At 39.2% G+C, this 21,866-nt stretch overlaps 1 protein-coding gene across 1 annotated transcript; it reads right to left on the reverse strand.

The window, feature by feature from the left end:
- Positions 1-1,323: 1,323 nt before the first annotated feature.
- On the reverse strand, positions 1,324-21,424 carry STIL (STIL centriolar assembly protein). Its single transcript, XM_059821679.1, has 16 exons — positions 21,393-21,424; positions 20,159-20,266; positions 18,372-18,487; positions 18,071-18,258; positions 16,825-17,072; positions 16,077-16,160; positions 15,856-15,942; positions 14,059-14,206; positions 12,765-12,874; positions 11,813-11,927; positions 9,989-11,050; positions 8,521-8,686; positions 7,508-7,733; positions 5,363-5,555; positions 4,493-4,746; positions 1,324-2,592 (listed from the first exon to the last, which is right to left on the reverse strand). The coding sequence occupies exons 1-16, from the start codon at positions 21,422-21,424 to the stop codon at positions 1,764-1,766; spliced, it is 3,966 nt and encodes a 1,321-aa protein (XP_059677662.1). The 3' UTR covers positions 1,324-1,763.
- Positions 21,425-21,866: the final 442 nt, after the last annotated feature.

A 21,866-nucleotide genomic window follows, 5' to 3' on the forward strand; every position in this document is an offset into this window, starting at 1 on the left:
TTTTATTTTTCAGCACAGCAAAGTAGCACCTTTCCTGAAAGGAAGCAGATACTCTTGTTGCTGGAAGAGGCTGCGTGAGAGGAGAGAAATTCTGAGACAGCTTGAAGGGGGCTGCTGCCTTCCTCCCTCTGTACTGGCTCTGAAATAGCAAATGGCTTATTTCACCCCAATCCTTAATCCACAAAGGTGGTAGATGCTGGAAAAGTCTCTCATGTCATTGTAATGAATTAATGAGCAATTACTGCCCACTGAAACATGCCATGAACTAACAGTGCAGTCCTTTGGATTTGGACGGGAAAGGCCCAGGACTTCAGTGTGGGGTGTTTCAATCTCTAGTTTAGCACTTGGAACAGGAAAGACAAGGTCAGCAAGTTTGAACTTCTGTTGAGACAATGCCATCATTAAAACAAAGTTCGTTCAAACTCCCGTTAAAGCATGTTGATGGGCTACAGCCAGTGAGAAAACAGATGGCTTGGCCATCATTCTGCACTGTCCTCCTGTCACGAATGGTGGGAATGGGAATGAATTGCCGCTTCCAGCGCTGGCGTCTCATTTCCAAGACCACAAGGTCAGGACAGAGGTGCGTCACACCACAGTCACATACTCACCAAAGGCGGACAGAGCTGTCCCAGCCAGCACTGGGCACACCTGGGCTTTCCAGCACCAGCGGGTTACTGTGTAACATAAGACAACACACCAGTAACCACAAAAATACCTACTACACCTAAAAATTGAACAGAAGTCAAAGTCTTAACAGAAATGGAATCATTAAACAATAAATACCTGAATTCCTCAGCTTGTGGAATATTATCATCACAGGGTGATGGAAAAGGGCTGTTTCATTACTAGACTGTAGTGCTTGATAACAGAATATTTGTATGTTAACACAAAACAAAGCAAAATCAATTATTTTCGCTTATCCTACCACCCAGTATTGGAATTCTTGAAGAGTTCAGTAGCCAGTGACACCCTCACACTTCCAGTTAGCCATTCTAAAGAATGACTGGGAAGTGGCAAATGTGTTAAATAAAAGCTACAGCAGACAACTGAAGATTATTTTTTTTAATGGAATCTTTGACCTTTATGAACAATATGTACTTCTTAAATAAATAGAAAACATTCATTCAGAAAAAAAATAAATCACAAAACTTTTTAAAAAGTTTAAAAGTGCTAGTTTTTCCAATTTCCTTCCAAGACTTCATGATACAGAGAGTTATATGTGTCATTTTGGCTGAATTCAAAATAATTTTATGCAAAGTAAAGGCACAGTTATACTTCCCCTCCCACCAGATACAACCCCCCCACAGTAATCCAACCATTTCAGCAAATTTCTAGAAATTAGTGCTTTAGCTCTGTTACCGCTGCTCTGCCACACACTATATCGATGGCTCACAGTTGGCACAAATGTGTAAAAGTCAGTGTTTAAAAAAAGTCAACAGAAGAACATTTAAATAAGCATCATTGTTAAAAGTGTATTAAGAGTACATCTTGGGCTCAAGTTGATTCACCTTTTAGGTAGTTTAAAATCACACCTAACTGTAAACAAAAGTGCACACAAACTTCAATGCTGCTCAGCACTGACTCAACCAGGCATTTAGAGGCAGCTGTCCCAGACCTGAAATCTCAGTTCTGCAAGTTTTACGCTTCTACAACAGAGTGACCTCTTCAAAGATAGCTTAATCCTTGGTTTCCTGTAGTCTCTTACAGAGAGGTCCCTCTCAGATTTGAAACAGTGGTTGCCAGCCATCTCGGGGGGGGGGTGCTCAGAACAACTTTGGCAACTGCCTGAGTTGTTTCACATCAAGAATGGTGCCAACAGAATTCATGCTGTTCGACTGGTTTAATGTTTCAAGGGCTGGCATATGCAGATTTCCAGGGAAGACCTGAATATCTCCTTCATCTTTCCTGCTGGGTTGTTCAGTGAATTCAACTCTCCCAGGAAGCAATTTGGTTTTTGTTTTTAAATCCTTTAAAATCTGAACTGAGTTTTCATCTGCTTGATCTGCTCTGGGAGGAAATATTTCATTTGTAATATTTCTTAATACAGGGCTGTTTAATTCTGGTGGAGAAGCATTAGTAGTCAGCTCTCCACTACGACTTTTTAGACGAATGGGAAGTCTTCCATCAATTCTTTTGGATAATTCAGTCCAGTGGTTGAAGCCATCCAACACAGAGGTACAATTTTTGTCCAGCACGCTTTCACTTTTAACAGTGCCAGAACTGCCATCTTCAACCTGCAGTTCCTCTTCGTCTTCACTACTATCATTGCCCTGTATCAGCCCGTATCGCTTCATGTACTTCTTAGTTGCAAAAGACATGTTGTTTGGTGAAATTAAGCTAAGACCCACCATGCTCTTGTCCATATTTGTATGCAAGATGTCTTGGAAAGAGAAATCTGCAGGAGGATTTTGGCCTGATCGACTGAGAGAAAGTCGAGATAACTGATTTTCACTGAGATACTTGAGTGCTATAGCGTTTGCTTCCATGCTCAGATCAACAACATCAGGAGTTAAGCCACACATGCTGACATTGGCAAATGACATATAGTTTAGTCCAGGAACCACTGCTTCGGGATTTATGCACGCTAAGATGCTGAAATAAAGCATCAAAAAGTTAGTTTAACATTACAAGAAAAGTATGCATTTCACAATATAATCTGATAATTTCATTTTGCTCACTGTACCGCTTTCTCCTTCCTTCCGAACACCACAGCTCAATCAGGCTGCTTGTGCCAAGATCGTACATTCTGCACACACTAAAAAGCAGCTCTCCAGCTACTCACACCAACAGTATCCAAACACTGTTAGAGAATTGATGATATTCCCTTCTGATTCAATACTAACCACAACCCTTATGTGAAGAACAACCCGCCTCTAGCAGGTTTCAGAGCTGGTTTTGTTTTTAAAACAGGTTTGAGCCCTTGGTCTATTCCCATCAGCAAATGTGACATCGTATGCCTCTGATCTTAAGACTCTGGATGCTGCTATCCAACCTACAATTTATATCTAGACAGAAGACACAAGCCCAATGACAGAGACCAAGAACATCTCCTCTTTCCCAATGCATGCCAATTCCAGGATTTTTACAGGAACTCTGACATAGGATCTGTTTCCAGAAGCCTGCAAGGTTGTAGTTTTTGAAGACATTCTTCAGTAAGGGAAATTGTTTCATTTTTTCTGTGGCCTGGTACACCAATTCCTTGCATACATTAGGTGTTTAGTTTAAAGACTGAAGGGACAAGCTCTGGTACACTGGTAGTGGTTATAAACCAGTGCAATTAGTACATGCATCATATACTAGTTCATAAACCCAAACTCCTCGTGTTGAAAGTTAGGAGTCTTCCTATTTCACTGAGCACAGATTCTGAAGTTTGCTTCGGGAGAGTAAACTCCTGGCTCAGACGAACAACCACTAATTATGCTATGGAGTTGCACTGTTGTTTACTTCTCTATTGAGCTGTAGACCTTTTCTCAGAATTGTTTATCAGTCATGAAAGTGGCAAAAGGAAGAATCTCACGCCGCTCCCCAAGTCTGAAGAAAAAACCCCAAGAATTCCAGTTTTGTCTTATGGATTCACTTATTAGCATATTATTGACATTAAAAGAACACTGACAGACTCTCCAGCCAGGAAGGTAGCCCAGAAATTCCAGAAAAATGCCTGATGAAATTCAAGTGAAAAAGCAGAGAAAAGAGCTTAGAAACTGTATGACTGGAAACAGCTTTTCATATATAGCTGAAGAGAAGATTAATTAGGACACAGTTAGGTTTTTTGTTTACCTAACAGTTATATACTAGTATCAAGAAGACAATAAGGATGGACGTGAAGCTGTACCAGGTAGTCAGCCTATGCCTAAGGAACTACAAAAGTAAATTCTGTGCCTCAAACGCCTTCTTCAGAAATTACTTCTGCTCCTTCTTCTGTTTCACGAAGGCTGTTTCCCTCCCCAGCCGCTGCAGCCTCCCTCCCAGTTTCAAGTCAAGGCACTCACAATAACAAGCGATGAGGACAGAAGCAGTTTTGATTATATATATATCAAAGCCATAACAATTTCACTTATACTGATGAAGTGCAAGACAAGGGTTAAGAAGCAGTGACAAAAGTATATAGCTGCTTAACGCTCCACTTCCCAAGTCCAGTGTTTCTCTGGAATACTTTGACGTAGCCCAAAGGATTGAAATCACTCAAGCAGCTTTGTTACTATTCTAGGGAACTGTGTGCTACTGCATGCAGAACTTAAGAATCACCAGATGCTCTAACAGCTAGAGCTACTTGTGTTACATTTAAACAATTTGAGTTTTGATAGCAGAGCTCTTAAACCTCTCTGAAATACCCATAGCATGAGCCAGTGTTTCATCTTTGTAGGAAACGTGGATCAAGTTGCCAAACAAATCGCCAGTGGCCGTGAACACAGTCCCTTCTCTTTGCTCATTGAGCCAATCTTCATTTTTGGTTGGATCTACACATTACTACTCAAAACAACCAGTATTTTACCTGGCATTCTCCACTTTGTGTGTATTTTTCTTCATTTTGCCAGGCGAGTCAATTGTCACTCCAAGACTCTTCAGTTGTTTGAGTGTAGCACTAATCACACTCTCTTTATCCACCACTCCCATGTCAGTCTCTGAAGCCATTTCTGTTGTATCATCAATATCCTGGTACTTAGGACCACCATCATGAACAAATCCTGCTTTAACAGGCAAGTGATCTTGGTCTTCTGAGGACTTTAAGAGGTGGTTTACTTGGCCCTACAGAAAAAGGGAACAGGGGAGAGACCTGCATGTCATGATGTTTTCGTTCATGTGGAGTTGTAAAAACCCAAAATCCTGGTTTATTCTTATGCAACTTAAAATACAACTAGGTAGGTTAGCATCCTATTCTGACAAAATAAGCCAAATTCAGATTCAGTTCAGATGCAATCATGTAAACTCACAGCAGTGTAGTCAAACACTGGAGTATCTTACATTTCAAGCTTTCTGTAAGAGTCTGTTCTGAATTTAAACACATCAAATACCAATATTCTTCAAGATTAAAGTATCTGCCCTTTAAGCGACTTGAAGGTAAAATGCTGTGCTATTTTAAAGGGCACTAATTGGGGAAGTTATCCACTAACATTATCTTTGAACTAAAGAATTATTATTTATTAGACAGTACTCCATCTATGCATGGAAAAATGAAGTACAGAATAACCACTTGAACCTTAAAAAAAAAACACCACAAACTTGGAACTTTTCAGTAGAGCCTAATGTGTGAACTTGAAAACCACATGCAATTTTCATTCATGCCAATAGAACACCATAACTTCAGCAGTATGCTGTTTTGACTGTTGCATCCAGTGCAGAATATCAAATTTACATCAGTTACCAGTAAATCCTGGTAAAGCTTCTGATCCTCTGAGGGATGCGGAGCCAGCAACGAGGCAGGTGGCTCTGAGTTTTGCTCACTTGTCACCACCACATGGTTGCTGGCTCCCTCTGTTGGCTCTTGCTGTAAAGACATGCCAATGCTTTCTTCCAAGGATGAAGCCCGAACAAGTGCTTGGGAAACGTTTCCATTTCTGAAAGAGAACACCGAGACAGCTAGGTATTTCCTTCAAAGAGAAAAAGCACAAGTATCACTACGTGTACCTTATCTTTTCATGAACACCAGAAAAGGAGAAAAATCAAGTACGGGAAACAGATTCTAACATTTCTTGGTTTGTCTTCTGCTAGAGGCTTTGCTCCTTTCTGCAGTCATTTTCTTTCAAAAGTCATTGAGGACTGAGGAAATGCACCCCGCAATGTGAAACTACAGCAGCCTGACTAGTTTTTCAAAATATGATTTGAAAATGGCAATGGCTTCTCTGGACTAGTCAAAACTCTGTGACACTCTATGATTTAACCTTAAAGCAGATGAAATTAAAGTTATTAACAATTTGGAGTTTATCTTATGTTTTCAGCATTTTTATGGACACTTAAAAGCCTTTAGGAATAATGTATCTTCCATATGTTCTGAAACATGACTTATTCAAGCCGCCATTTTTACCAAGGTGAGTAACTGAGAATGAGATTCCTGCGGTAGTTTAAAAACACTTTTAAAACTTCTCAAAGACACCGTTACAAGTACACACATACACAACGCACACTGAGTATCGTGAAATGGGAACAAACACCTAGTTCAAATATTTCTCAATAGCAGATGTGAAAGAGGAACCATAATCTATCCCGAAGTTTCCAGATAAAAAGGGTAAATATTCTAGAATGAGTTACAATGCGATGCTCTGCATCCCCTTCAGCTAGCTGGTGTGTGCATGGTGTAAACCTTTTGAGACCAGACATATCAATAGCACTATCATCCCGAGGAGATCCTTAAGCAACCCTCCTCCCCCTTCCTGTTCGTCCTCAGGAGGCAAGTGTAAGATAAGGGAATTTCAGAACTCAACTGATCAATTGCCTGTGTTGAAAGCGATAAGATTTAAATCACGTGACATACTAGATAGTCAATGTAGGTTATCAGTTACTGTTACACCAGCAATTATTCATCATTCCCAAAAATGTTCCCCTCCTCCTCAGAGAAATGTGGGTGATGCTTTACATTCTTACTATAAGATACTTAAACAGCTATTTTACAGGTTTACGAATCCAAGTTGAAGAGAACCTTAAGATGGCATCTCTCTAAAATACAATGTTAAAAAGACTGATTTGAATCAGTAACATCTATGGTAGCAGTATATGTTTGCAGATAAATATTCATAGTCCTTGATTAAAATATTAAGTTATAGCTTAATTATCATAATCTTTCCCAATATGATTATATTAGAAAACTAATTTAACTGGAAGGGTATTCCTCCTCCTTTGGCTTTTTATACTTAGAGAATATTAGATCATTAAAAGTGCTAAATTGTTGAGCCATTCCCTGTGTAAAAATAACATTCGTATAGATAATTAAAAATATTTTTAAAATCACTTCCAAAATTAGTCTGAGATTAGTCATTGCACTATAAAGAATCTGAGCTTAGAAATAATTAAATTAACAGCAGTGAAGTTGGTACCTGCATTCACTACACACAAAATAATTAGGTGTAAAAAGTAGAGAAATTCAGGGAACAGTCATAGAATCATAAACCCCTCATCCTAAGCCCCTCAGAATTGAACGGGTTCCGACAGGGAAAAACCACTGTAGGAAAAAACTGACTACAGCAGCGTCCCCTTTCCCCCCTCGGGATTTAAGGTAAGAAAGGGAACGCTGCCAGCACTGTACTTGCTGTTCCAAGTTAAAGGCTTTTGCCATGAGCTGCTGCTGATAGGTAGGCTAGCTAAACGTGCATGACTGATAAATGCAGACTCCAAAGGCAGCTGTGTTTTGCTAAGCTGTACAATTCAAAGCATAATTGAAACACAAAGAAGGGAAAGAACACAACAACTGAAGTCAGGTGACTATTTCTAATTCCTGAAAAAAATTATGAAAGTAGTAACATATGAAAGGCAGTTCAGCTTATTATGTGGACACAAGATATTTCTGTTTACTTACTGGAGAGTGTTCCGATTAGTTCCTTCATCCACAAGATGAATACTGTCTACAAAGCTGGGCATGTCGACCACCTTTAAGGAAGAAGCAATACTTGTATTACTGGCATCTTGTTCAGCGTTAATTGAAATGCTTATGTCTTCCTTCGAAATCTCTTCATCCTCTTTTTTTCCTTGTGGTAAGGACTCATCTTGTTTTTCTGAGGCTGTATTCCAAAATAAGCTAGCACCTAGAAGAGAATTAGAGATTTACCCATTTAAGGAAAGTCATTACAATCTCCTGAGACCCTTTGGCTTTGTAAAGCTAGAGGAATCATTTCTTCACATTCAGGTTTTTTTCACCATTTTAAAAGTGATTTAGGGTTTAGAACAGTTAAGAGTTGCCAAAACATCATTCAAGTCCTACTTTCTTCCAAAGCATATTTGATAAAATTAAATGGTTGTATTAAAGCATTTTAATGCATTGACCTTGAGCCAGTTTGAAAATTTCCTCCAGACTAACCACAGTATTTCCATGGATTTAACAGGAACCAATACATTAATATGTAACTTTACAGACACAGCTGCATAACTTGCTAAAATTAAAGCAAATACAGCCTCCTCTCTGTGCATGTAAACGCATGGCTTACAAAAAACAACAAACAACATCAATAATATATTTAATAGAACACCAGATGGGATAGAAACTACTACTTTTAAAGACAGCACGCCTTAATTAAAAAAAGATGTGGATTTTTTTCTTTCAATAAGGCACAATTTAAAATATAAGACCTTGCTAAAGCTATTGGAAAAATAATTCTTCCAGTGATGGCAATCACTGCCATTGCAGCCCAAAGACAAAAGTAGCTCCAGCCTAAACTTGCTACGAACACCTCGAGAACTTAGCTGATGTATGTATCTAGATGCATGTTTGCATACCTTCAGCATTTCTGCAAAACATTCCCTTCATGCCGAAACAAATCACAGAGACATCCAGAAAAAGTGATGCCAGTCTATTTTTAAAGAATAAAGTGTTACCTGTGCTCACAGCAATGCTCACACTTTTCCTCATGTGCGAACCCGGTGAGGACTGTGTTTCCATAGAAACAAGGTCCCCTTGCTTCTCAGGCCGCAGAGGGTGGCTAGCTGCAGCTGGTTCAGAGGAAGAAGCCTGACGAGCCTGTGCTTCCAATAAGCGTTGGATCTGTAACCGTTATCAGAAAGTTATAATTTGTATAATAAAATAGAAAGTATAATAGGCTAAAGTGAATTATTAAATTGGGCTCCTCCAAGATCTGGATTCAAATCCAGGCTGCATTACCACAGAAGTCTGATAACCTTCCAGTTCTCAGCAGTGCATGCAGCATAAATCCGAGCATCAATTTTGATGTCAGCAGAGCTAGCTAAGAAGAGGTTTTAAGCACACTGGCAGAACTACACCAAGACAACTTGAGGAAAGCCTATTTGCATTACACTTGGAAATATTTTCTGTTCCTTTCATTCATATACAAACCCTATTACTGACTTACCAGCCAAGCATTTATATGCCAACTGTCCCTACACCACGCTAAACCAACTTTGTATTAATTACAAAACTAAGCACTTAAATTATAAAACTAAGGTTGCCCAGGCAATCTTCACTCTAGTATTTGCATCCACCCTGTTCACTGATTAGTTCACAGCTCCATGGAGAAGTACCATAACAGTGAATGCTGCTTTTATACAGTAAGGAGGGGTTTCCCTCCCTCATGCGCAACCCATGCTTTGAGAACTTGATTTTACATACAGCAACTATATCTAAAGCATATTTCAGTTGCAATTTTCTTGTTTAAGCAGGAAAAAAAAAAATGTACTGTGAGCAACTGTACCAACTTTTCTATTCCTATCATTTATCACCAGCAGCAAAATTTAAACTTTGGCTCTTCAGCCCCAAATCATACCCTGCAAAATACAGGTACAGCAGTGTAACTCAAGGTCTGTATTTTGAAGAAACATAACCTGGTATCAAAACAGAACTTAGGGAGACCAAAGCCCAGTTTTTCAGCCCAGCAACAAACACTTGATGAACCCCACCAGTCTACTGCAAACAGACAACTGAAGTTTTCTGAGCAACACTCTCAATAGCTCAGGAAGCTTCAGGCTTGAAGGTGGGCAAAGCAACACACGAAAACATTCTATGCTTCACCTGTACGTTTATGCATTTATATAGAATGCATACCTGTGTGCATTATAAAACAGTCTGCTAAAAAGGAAACCTTCATATTATGGAAATACAATAAAGAAAAATGTAAAATTTAATTAGGAAAGAGTAAAATAGTATTCATTTAAGGGACCATCAATTAGCAGAGCTAATCACAACTCCCCTCTATCCCCAAACTGCAGCTGGTATGACAGGCTGTCTTGTTCCAACAAGGATAGACAACAGTTAAATTAATTCCTTTGGCAGAGGAACTATCAAAGCATAATCAGTAAGAGGGCAGAGGAGAAAGCTGTCATTTCCACAAACCTGAGCTTGAAGTAATTTGAGTTGTCTATCTTGTTCTGTAAGAACCCGGTATGCATCTGGAGATAATCCCATCATTCCATTATCTGATCCAGCTGTAGAAGCAGGCATGTGCAGGCATGGTGAGTGGGCTGCACAAAACTGCAGACTAGAGGGGCTTGCATTTGAAGGCAGTCTTACTCCAGGCAATAAGCTATTGTCAAGGGAACAGCTTCCCATTTTCCCATGATAGCCCATGCTTATAGGGCTGCTTGTGGTATATCCTGGATTGCAGCAAATATTTGGACAAATGATATTTTGATGGAGCACTGTACATGGGTTCTGCTGGGCCATCTCTGATTGGATTTCCGCTCCATGTTTGGGGCTCGTTTTACCAATTCCTTGCCATGAGAGTATCGGATTATATTGGACTGAAGCAGGAAACTGACAGTTGCATGCACTGGCTGGACAGCAAGGTGGCACTTGAACTGGCACCTGCAGTTCTGGCGGTCTTCTGCAGCTCTGTGGTGAAAAAGCAGAGTTGTAGAGGACTGGCTGCATAACAGCAGGAAGCTGCTTCAAACTGGATATTGAGGTTCTTCTAATTGGAGGCTCTCCCTGCTTTGTGACTCCATCAGGATTTAATACAAGTCTTTCTGATGGCTTTCTGGGGTGATCCACAGATGTATCTGGGGAAGGCCCACTACAAGGGGTTGAGGGAGAAGAAGATCCGGAACTTTTTCTTGATTGAGGGCAAGCTTTCTTACAGTGCAACTGTTGCTGTAGTATAGCTTGAGTTCCTCTGGAAGGCCTTGAAGTTGGAATTTTCTGGTTTAAATGGCTTGGTAATTGCCTCAAAGAGGGATCTCCCGTATTAGCAGAAAAGTTTTGCTTGTCTTCAGGGTGCTGGGTAGGGTAATATGTAGATCCCAAGCACCATTTCTTTTTAGTAGGCTGATGTACCACTGAAGGTAGTAGAGTTTTAGCATCTGAAGTCCCCATAGGCTTAGACGATTGTCCCGATTCTATGAAACTCCCATCCAGAACAAGTGACAGTTCAGGAACTGAAGGAAAGACCCTGGTAACCTGAAGGGACAATTACACAAGCAAGTTTAAGATAATTTTAAAAATATTGTCTTTCAGCACTTCACATGAAGAATTTCAAAGGAAATTTTTTCATTTAAAAATCAATATGACTGTTACCAGCTCCAAACCAACTACACATTGAATACTTTTCTAAAGATTGGAGAATCCAGATACAGAAAAAGCAGCAAGATCTTTAGAATCATTCTTAGAAGCCAAAATTGCTTTCATACCACATAATAGCCATGTCTACCAAATGAATGCTCCGTGTCATCCTGGAGCGCATTTCAGAGCATGAATCTTTCCCCTTCAAGAAGTGGGCTACACATTCCCTCTTACTATTCTTAAACCCATGATGTATGAGGGCTGCTATTTCATTATATTTGTATATGCTTCAGTAAAAAAGGACAGACCAGCAGATCTTTATTTCATTTACCCAGAAATATAGAAGAAAGAGTTTGCTGCCTCTATCTTTGCCTCAGACACTAGGGCTCTTCCATTTAATGGTAGCAAGATTCCCAAAGTAGAACCTACTATCTCTGTTCCCAAATCCTAGCATATACAGAAATTAAAGTGTCTATAATCCTGGAAAAAAGGCAGGTTAACTAGAGCAGGAGCTGGGACTCTTGGTCCATTTCTTCAGTTCTGTTTTCCCCTGCTAGCACTTTGAGACATCAGCTTTCTACTCTCCAGTCCCCTTACAAGGAGTTTTGCTGCTTTAAGTGTCACATCAGAGATGCCTAGAACAATTATTTACTTAGTTACCTGCTGACTCGCTGGGTGAGGACTTGGAATTGGTCTGGGGGATAAATCCTCATCTTCTACACCAGAGTCATGATCACTTGCTGACAACTTGCTGGGTGAACGGCCTTGAGGAGGACTAAACCCAACATAAATCAAACTAAAAATGTTTGCTTGTCAGATTTGGCAGCAGTAACATGAATCTTCATGTTTTTCACTGTGCCATCTACAGTGCAATATCAGCATCATTTATTTTTTCAAGAAGCAGTTGTTATACATCTCCTCCCTGGTTAGCTACGGAGTTCACACAGCAAACAGTTCTAAGATCAAACAGTGAAAATACAAATGCTGCTTTTGGGCAAAAAGATACTAACCCTCCCTCCCCACACCCTCAGACATACACACCTTTTAACTGACATTCTAACAGCAAAGCACTGATTTGTATTAGAAAGATAGGGAGTACTACAATAAAGATTGTAACATTGTTTAAAGGAAAATAAAGGGCATCTTATCCATCAAATTTTTATCTATGACTATAAGTCAGTTCTTAAAAATCCTTAAGTTTCAACCTGTCCAGGTCTCGCAGCTCTGAAAAGTCAGAGGGAAAAAGGAATTTTTACCAACTTAAGTAGATTTCAATTAGAGAGCTGCTTCAAAGGACAGATCTCACAGAAAGCTTAACACAGTGAACTAAGCTCCATCAGTAAGGAAGCCTTTTTAGAAACATCCACTGTATAAATTACAACCACCAGTATCAAGATTAGAACTACAAGTAGTTTGTCTTGGATAATAGTCAGCTCGACCACCTTACTTGAAGATTATTAACTCTAGGGATAAACAAAAGCACATACACAGATTTTAATGCGAGAAGATCACTGTATGCACAGCTAAACTGACACCTGGCACAGCAGAGGTCAAAAAACCTCACCCAATAAATATTTAATTTTCACATGTCATTTATATGCAAAAGATTTACCTTCTGATAGGAAGTTTCTTGCAAATTCTGCTGAAGAACTCAGTTTCTGCATTTTGGTTTTCTGCACTCAACTCAAACTGGATAGGGCTCTTGCCTGAAGGTTCAACATTCTGGAATGAAATTTTCTGTATTTGTGAAGCATGAAACTTTCAACTTTTAATCACTGAGGTACTACTCCCAAAGAAATAGTTTTAAGGACGTTTATATTTGATTATTTGCTGCTTGTCCTCTACTTTCAATTCTCAATTCTTTCACCACTGCAAGGAGGCAGGCAACTTCCCTTCCTGTCTAACACTGTGCCCCCTGCTACTCTGTAAAGTAGTTGGCCTAATTATAGCCATGAGCAGATGCTTCCTTGCTGTAACTGCTTAGTTACTCTTCCACAAGCCTTCACCACTATAGGAAACAGCAACTGCTCCTACACTGTTTCACACCCCACAGCTGCGCAAGTCCTGGAGACAACAGAAGTGAGCTTCTGTTAAGAGGCCTGTCATCTTCAGAAAGCTAAGCTGTACCTAGGCTAAAGGTGGAAGGCAGCCCTGAACAGAGAAATTTAATTGGAAAGAGAACAGCACAGGACACACAACACACTAGCTGCTTCTCTACCAGAGCACAGGAGCATACATCGAGCAGATTAACAATCCAACTTCAGGTTCTGCACAAGCCTAGGAAAACACATAAGGAACTGACATTTCCTAGAATTTCCTCAAACCTTATTAGTTATCTCCCAGATATTGTATCATCAAGTTCTTTCAGAGAGTTACTTTGCGCAAAGATAAAATCGTTCCTGCTTTGTTACTGTAGCACAGCAAGAGATCTGCAGATTAGTAACCACTGAATTCCCTTTTGCATTCAATGTCAAGCAAAACACAAGCTTTGCTCTCCAGAAAGCACTGATGTGCATCACCTATAGCAGTTGCTAGATGTGTCCAACATGCATGTAGCATACCAGAATAACAAATCCTATAGGAAATCAGAATCTCTGCTCCTGAAGCCAAAAGGTCACTAGTAAGAAGGAGCACTAACCAAGTCCAACAGCACACTGTATTTTAAAAGACAGATTCTTAATGCTATTGGAAAAGTAAGCAGTTGCTGACTTTGGAGGTCACCTCTGAATTTGGGAGACAAACTGAATTGACCGTAATCACTCTAAAAAGGAAGCTTTATAGAGCTACATCATTTTCAAACACTGCAGTTCTATTTGGGTCACCTTACAGTGACTCCTCCTTCAAGTACTTCCACTAAAAGTCAAAATGTAAAGTATCACGATGCAGTAGGAAACTAAGCCACTTACTTTGAAGAGGTGTACTGTTTCATTGCAAGTTAAGATCCGAAACCCTAGTTCAGTCTGTCCACTGCATGGAACACACTCATAAAACTCTGGTTCCTTGTGTGTCAATGAATAAAGCACAATAAGAAAACTCCCAGATTCTGAAAAAACCCTAAAATAGAAAAAAAACACATCTTAAAAAAAACTTAAACAGGAAGAAGGCCCTTAGTGTCTCAATATACTGAGCAAACTATCACACAGTTTAGCAAACTGGTGAATCACTGCATTTTGAGTGGTACTGAGCTATAGATAGAGCAGATGAACTTATGACTGATGCCACATGCAAGAATGAAAGCAAAGTAGAGAAATGGGAATAATCGGTCTACTTTCCAGTTCAAACCCTTAGCATCACTTAGTACTTTAAGTGAATTCCTGGAAGACTTCAATCATAGCATAGAAGAAAACTTCTGTAAAAATGATACTATGATTTTTTTTTTTTAATAATTCAATTGAATATGTATTATTATAAAGACTCTTAGTGTTTCAGTTATCCCTAAACATTCTGAAAGTGTTCATTAGCAAACAGGTTTTTTTAATAAAAATAATATTGACTTTTTTTCTACAGGTTGAGAACAGTGAGTAACAACAGTCAACACTTAACTCAAAATATCAAGGATAATGAAAATAACATGCATTTCCAGGAAAAGGTAGTACTACTTTCAGAACAATTTTTCTTTTTATAGCACTTGCAATATGCTTGTTTGGGGAGGGTGTGTGGTTTTTTTCTTTAATATACATGATAGACAAAGCGGCAGGAACAAGATGCTTGAAAAACACATTCACACAAAACTTTAAAATTATACTTACAACTTAAGAGTTAAAAATGTACGATGCACACATTAAGTGGCTAGTCTGCAGAGGTTAATTCTGTTTGCATGGTTCATCAAATCTGCCTAATCCACTTCCAAGATAGAATCAGTGAAAGTTAATGAGAGTCAAGCATCTAACTTGCCTATCTCATAATCTAATTGGGCTCTTATCTGTATTTGGGCATATTTAAATTGTTAAGGGAAAAAAGTCTATTCTGTAATTATAGACACATCTGTTCACCAAATGTGGTTTTATTTCATAATTTAAAAGCAAGTGTGGTCAAGCAGAAGAAATTCTTATGCATAGAGCATATTTTAAAGTTTCATTTACCTGAAGAGCAGTTTTAAACACCTGAAATCCCTCCCAGCTTCCATATAAATAGAACTTGGCAAATGTTACAAGTAAAAAGATGTAGAGAATGAGGAATGATTATTTACTAACATCACAATGAAAAAAAAAAAACCAGAATGCAAAAAACTATAAAAACAGAATATTTAGCAGGAAGTCATAACAAGACAGTATTAGCTGAAAATCAATATGCTTCAATATGTTGGTCAGATACAACCAGGGAGAAAGATTATGTCAAAGAAAACACCCATAAGAAAATTTCAAAAACAAAACCAAAACCCCACCACTGTTTAAACTACTGTTTCCTGACTTGCTGCTTCTTATTTAAACTAAAATGCAGTGACCTTAATGATATTAACGTTTACCCTCTCCTGTCTTTGAGATATCAGACCAGCTTTCTAACACGTCAGTCATAGAAAATTTGTGATGCAGAAGTCAAAACCAGAAAGAACAATTATAACAGACAGCCTCACCTCCTATATAACATAAGTCATAGAATTCCCTCAAATATCTTTGAACAGAGCCCATGTTGCCATGCATTTCTGTGGAATACATTTTTAGGCAGCCAATAGCTTCTATGTTTTACAGATAAAAGTGACTTGCCTTTCTTGAATTGAAGAACTGAATAAATATCGCAAGCAACAGGCCCAAACTTGAGGACTACAGATATGAGTAACTCCACTCAGCCAACTACAAATAAGAAGAAATACCCAATTAGAGACAGTTCCATTACCAAGTTTCCACTATTTAATTCCTCAAATACAGCTCAAATCATTATGTGTATTAATCTGTACAAATCTGTAGAAACAGAGTCAAACACTTACACTCCAACTAATGGCAGAGCATAAGCCTTGGGATCAGACTCAAGCAGCAAAAGCAATTTTCGTGTCTGGTCCATAGTAAGGTAGCTGAAATAAAGCAGAAGTTGGGGTGTTTTTTTTAGTATTTTGAAAGACAGTCTTTCAGAAAAATCATGAAGAGACAAATACAAGTTTAGAAATTACTGTAAGAAAAAAGTTCATCAAAACCATTCTTCCTCCATACAGCAATTCCTCAGCTTTTCATCTATTCCCTGTGTATCAAGGACCATATTTGCTTAATATTATGGTAGTCACAACCAATTTCTCCTTAGTTCATACTACTAAATTAGCTATCAGTCAGAATGATGATTCCCCAATACCATCTTATAAGCACAATTAACAGAAAAAGTTTTGATTCACATTCATCCGATTTTCATCCTAGGGCAAGCACCGATACTTTTTAAAAAGCTGGATTGTGTTTATTATGTTACCTAGAGGTGTGTCCCCCTGCCCAATTAGGAAGATCCTTCTACTGAAGTCAAAAGCAAGAACTCCTCCTACTGAACCAGTTAAGGTTTTTTCCCCACCCCATTTCCTGTTTCTTGTTTATAAGATTTTAAATTTTTCCAAGTCCAAGAAGTTATGTTGTTTTTATGCCAGTTATTTTACTAAAAAGCAAAGCACTGGTTGAGATCTTGCCTGCCTACCTGCCTTTGGAAATGCAACAAACTGCCACGCAACTTTGATAGCTTTAGCACAACCCTTTACTCACCCACATTTATAAGTTCCTTGAACTTGTGCAATATTCATAGGACTGTTCAAATTTCTTGCTAGGGCTGTGGGAATAATTGGGACAGACTTCACAGGGGTGTATTCTAAGATATTTGCTGCAGTAATAGAAGCCCAGTGAAAATTAAAATGGAGATTATCCAGGTTTTCTGTGAAAACAATATGAGCTCTAACAGTGAGCAGTTTAGCAAGATCCAATGATTCTTTACTGCACAGACTGTGCTGCAGACCCTAGAAGTAGGGAAAAGAGAAAAAAGTTAAATACACAAAATTGTCTTCATATGACAACTCTGATTCAAGTTGTATTACACTAGGAACTCAAATCATGCATCATAGCTACTATCGCAGTAAGCACTGTATAAAACATCATTAACTCAGGTCTTCAAATCTCATGGCTATATTGAATATAATGAATAATGAAAAATACACTTGAAATTAAGCTATGCATATCTTAACATTGCTTTATGATCTATTAAAAAACCTTGGGTTACTTAAATTGTATAAAAATTAATAAAATAACAGGCAACTAGAAGGCTCAAGGGGATCTGTCAAAGTTTTCTTACTTGCATTCAAGAAATTTGTATTTTAACATCTGATTGTATCACCATGAGAAAGTTAAGATGTGAAGAAAGCATTATTTGTATTCTAAAATATACACAACAACAACTACAGGCAAATGTTTACATGAATGGAAGGTGCATTTACTAGATTATATGTGTACAGCAAAGTACAGAAGCAACACATGCGCATTTCAGCTATAACTACGAACATACAGATACCTTACATGCTTTCTTGCAAGTCACTTTCCTAGCAATAGTTTTTAATCAACAATCATACAAGCACGGCAACATATTCACGATAGATTTGAAAGAAAAAGCTGGTTTTTTCCTTGTTTAAGTAAGTTTGCTGCAATCACTGTTGTCTTGCTGGTTTTGGTGGTCAGACCAAAAAACTTTGGTCAGACAGCAAGATTTTAGTCCAAGATTAAAGACTGTGTGATCCTTAAACACCTGTGAAGACGAACTGTTTTTAATAGTTTCCGATACACTTTTCAGTAACACTCAGGCAGCTCATTTCACATAACCAACCAGATAGTCTTGCCTCAGCCATAACTTTGCTGTGTTTGAAATTGACAGAGGTTGGAAACCAAGTCCTGTGCACAGTTCAGTCTCCTCCCTAGAAGACAGTTTATTTTTTAAGAGACCCAAAAGTTGCCAAGAGCTGCCTACCTTGAAAGCCAAGCTGATATCTTCAGCGCTGTGCACTATAATATTATCTGAAGAAGATCCCCAGGCATTAACTGTACATGGAATCAAAAAGTCTCCAGGAAGAGACGCAGTTGGTATTTTGCCTGATCCACCAGCAACTTCTCGACCAGGATCAAAGCGGTCTATTGTTAGTGTTATGCCTTCCCCATCTTTAAAATAAATAAATAAGTAACTTTAGAGTCCAAGAGCAACAACTCAGGCTCCTTGATAACAGCTTACTCAACCAACCAACATTGTCTGTCTACCTGATGGTCAAAGTTACCTTCATCTACTGCAAGACTCCCAAGTAAAAAACAGGAAAATAGTTTCTTTTCATTCTGCTTAGCATGGCGATAGGCAAGTCGCAACGTTTTCTCCATCATAGATAACTTTGGGTTTCTAGAAAGAGACAATAAGCAAGTTTAAGACCCAAGTTATTTTTAATGCTTTTTAAAAAAGTACTTACCATATTGCAATGGCTTCCACATTTTTTTTGTCCTTTAAAAAGAATACATACAGAAACAGCCCAAAGCCCTAAACAACAAAAAGGCAAGAATTAACAACATTTCATAACATGCCAATGGAATTTTAGCTCCTGTTCTGTGCATCACCCCAACTATTCACATTCAAGAAAGCCATATTTTAACTGGAGCAGCTCCACAGAATGCTCTGTACGATCACCTCAACAAGATCATTTTGGCTTGACTAGTCCAGCAAACCAATATCAGAAGGGAAAAAAATTTTCCTATGGAGAATAAATAGCAAGGAGAGAGAAGAGCTTTTTTCTATGGAGAATAAGTAAAAAGGAGAGAGAAAAGCTTTTTAATCTGAAGGGCAACACTGTCACAAGAACTAGAGATGAACACAAGTGAATCACTTCAACAGAAAGTGGAAAAAGTTAGAAACACTAAGACCGAAACACAGAACCTCTAAAAAGTCTAAGTTTCAAGAGTAGAACAGGCCAAAAAACTTAACAAATTTTGATGTGGTGTTCTCTCATTTTAGCACAATATTTAGTGTGGATACTTAAAGCAGCAGCAGACTGGGCTCAGTGACACAGGAATGCAAGTATGGAGAAAGATTAGGTAATTATAAAAATCACTATTTAGTAAAAAAGGTAATAAGTTTGGAATCTAGAGCAGTAAATACATCAACATTATTTTAACTTGAGATATCTTATCTGATTTTGACTTGGAAAGAGGTCAAAGCTGAAAGTGAAGCTACTGGTTTATGCGAATACTGTGATGATGGCTCATATCCTACCTGCTCAAGATTAACTAAGTGAAGTGCCTCCATAAAAATAAAAGTAATTTATTTTAAACTTCATTAAAACTTGGAGGTTTTAGTATTAAATCAAAGAACATTATGTGGCAAGGACAAGCAGAGGCCTTCTGACCTATATGTAAGGGCTCTCCACCCTTATATGCACATTTATGCATATACTTGCTTATATACTTGCTCTAATAACTGCAGTAAGATTTTTGTAATATCTATATAAAAATTACCCATTTAAGTAACAAGGATCAATTTTTACCCTCCATTTGTTTTACAAGTCAGGTTTGGAACATGCTGCCCTAGCAATTTACAAGTGCTTCAGATTTGTCTCTAGACTCATTCTAAACAAAAAGACATCAGAACTTTTGGCATTTTAATCAGACTCCTGAAGCAACCAAAATGCTTAGTTTTAAGCTTTACTTGAAGCATGCTATCTGTATCCAGTTTGTCAAAAATATTTTTTTTCCTTTGTAAATATTTAAAGACAAGGAAAAACACGTTAAAGAAAACTACAAGTATGCAGTTACTTTTATACCTTTCCATATGGGAAGGAAATGGAAAGAATTTGTAAGTTACTTTAAACTGAGGCACCTCCAATCCTAATGACTGTGATATGCAGCAGAAAGGGAAACTCTCAAATCTTTCCAATGAAAATCCCTTATAATGAACGCATCGGTTGTTTCTTTTTCCTTTGTGCCTTGTCATACACCAGACTCAAAAGATAAGAATTATATGATTCAAAGCCTCATTTTAATTTAATTTAAACTTTAGATGCTTAAAAAAGGTTATTGATACCTGTAATAGGTAATATGTGAGCCAATGACATCACCCATAGGGACTGGGTCCCAAAGTGCACACTTGGACAGAGGGAAACTGAATGGGACCATCCTTTCGGGAACAAATCTGGGAAGAAGATCAGAGAGATAAGAAAGGAAAATGGATTAAGCTTTGTACTTTCTAACAGCAGTTATAAGAAGGAACAAAGGAGTAACACTGTAAGAAAAAAACCAAACGGGATACTTAAGCTGTTGGTACCTTTTTGTGTTTCAAGTCCAGGCCAATGAAGCAGAAACTTTGTCCTGTGAAGTTGTCAAGGATATGAACTACAAAGTCAACACAAAACTTTAATTTTCCACCTGACAGTTCCTTCATATAATCTTGGAAGATGTGTAGGCCAAAACACAAGTTTACAGATAAAGCTCAAGAAAAAGCTGCTCTGGAGGTATTGCAGGAAAGGAAAAGGTTATCAGTCATTAGAAACTACCACAGCACACAGAAAATCTTGATTTAGCAAACTTTAACATCAGATTAGCTCCTAAAACACCTGTTTTAGTCACTTTTTCAAGTCAGCATTCCATCCACTTAAGCTTTGAAGACTTCTGAAATAAAGCCTTGGCTTAACTCAAATAATGTAGTGCAAAATTTGCAATCAAGACTTCAAAGAGGCCTGAAGAAATTAGTATGTAATTATGTGAACTTATTTACACAAGCAGGATTACATTTTTTAAGAGTTGCCTAAACTAAATATATTAATTAAAATACAAAACATTTGACAGTCCACATCATTTGGCAAATATCTCAATACTTTTTAACAAATAAAAAAGAACTTCCTTTGGAGGTATTTGAAGCGTCAAACTTTGCCAAGGTGCTTTCTTTGCATTTCCTCAAGTTCCCATGAAAGAACCTTCTCTACTTTAAGGCGGCCCTCTAAGCAACTCACCTACCTCTCCTGTTTCCAGCGACAGTTAATTGATTCTCATTGAAAGCTAAACGCCCACCAAAATAAGCCCTAACTTCGGCTTATAAAAGGGGAAACTTTTTTAAAGCCCCCCTGTTTTCACTACTTTTTGGCAAGCACGGATCAGAAACCCATCCCCATAGGTCTTTATAACCAGAGCCGCACTCGCAGAGCGGCATCGGGCCCAGCGTGCGCCCCGAAGGGCTGGGGGCGACGAACCGCCTTCCCCCTCTCCCGAGGAAAGGTAGGGCGGACCCTCCCAGAGCAGTTACCCCGACGCGGAGCAGGTACCTCAGATCCGGGCCGGGCAGAACAGGGTCCATGCAGGGCGCCCGCAGCTCTGCCTCCTCCCCTCCCCGCCGTGGGGCGCCGGCGTGGGGCAGCGCCCAGGCGCGGGGCTTGCCCGCGACAGCCCCTCCCTCAGCCGGGCGCCAGAGGGGGTCTGCCAGCGTCCTCTGAGGGAGAAGGGGAGCGGCCAGTGACACCCCCTCACCAAGGCCTAACTACCGCCGCACTCCCTGCAGGGAGGCACCAGGAACCGCCTCGCCTCCCGCCGCTACAAGACCCCTCCCGCCCCGCTCCAGCGCCTTCCTCAGCCCACGACCTACCCTTCGTCCCCCGACACCACCGGGCGCCAGCCAATCAGAAAGCACAGCTGGCCGTGCTCCCACCCCCACTGCCTGCTTCGACCCAATCGGCGCGCGGTGGGGAACAGTTCGCTCGACCAATCAAAGCGCATACCGGGGAACCAACCGCCAGCGCGCG

This window comes from Gavia stellata, chromosome 10, assembly GCF_030936135.1.
Source record: "Gavia stellata isolate bGavSte3 chromosome 10, bGavSte3.hap2, whole genome shotgun sequence".
Classification (NCBI taxonomy): Eukaryota; Metazoa; Chordata; class Aves; order Gaviiformes; family Gaviidae; genus Gavia; species Gavia stellata.

Bases quoted from the DNA above. Each gene is read 5' to 3' on its own strand.
- STIL (XM_059821679.1), bottom strand. From the start codon at position 21,424: ATGGACCCTGTTCTGCCCGGCCCGGATCTGAG. The intron at 8,687-9,988 runs GTTTGTGGAAAT...TAACGGTTACAG, and splicing joins TCAAATTACTTCAAGCTCAG to ATCCAACGCTTATTGGAAGC. The intron at 5,556-7,507 runs GTAAGTAAACAG...GTTCTCTTTCAG, and splicing joins ACTAATCGGAACACTCTCCA to AAATGGAAACGTTTCCCAAG.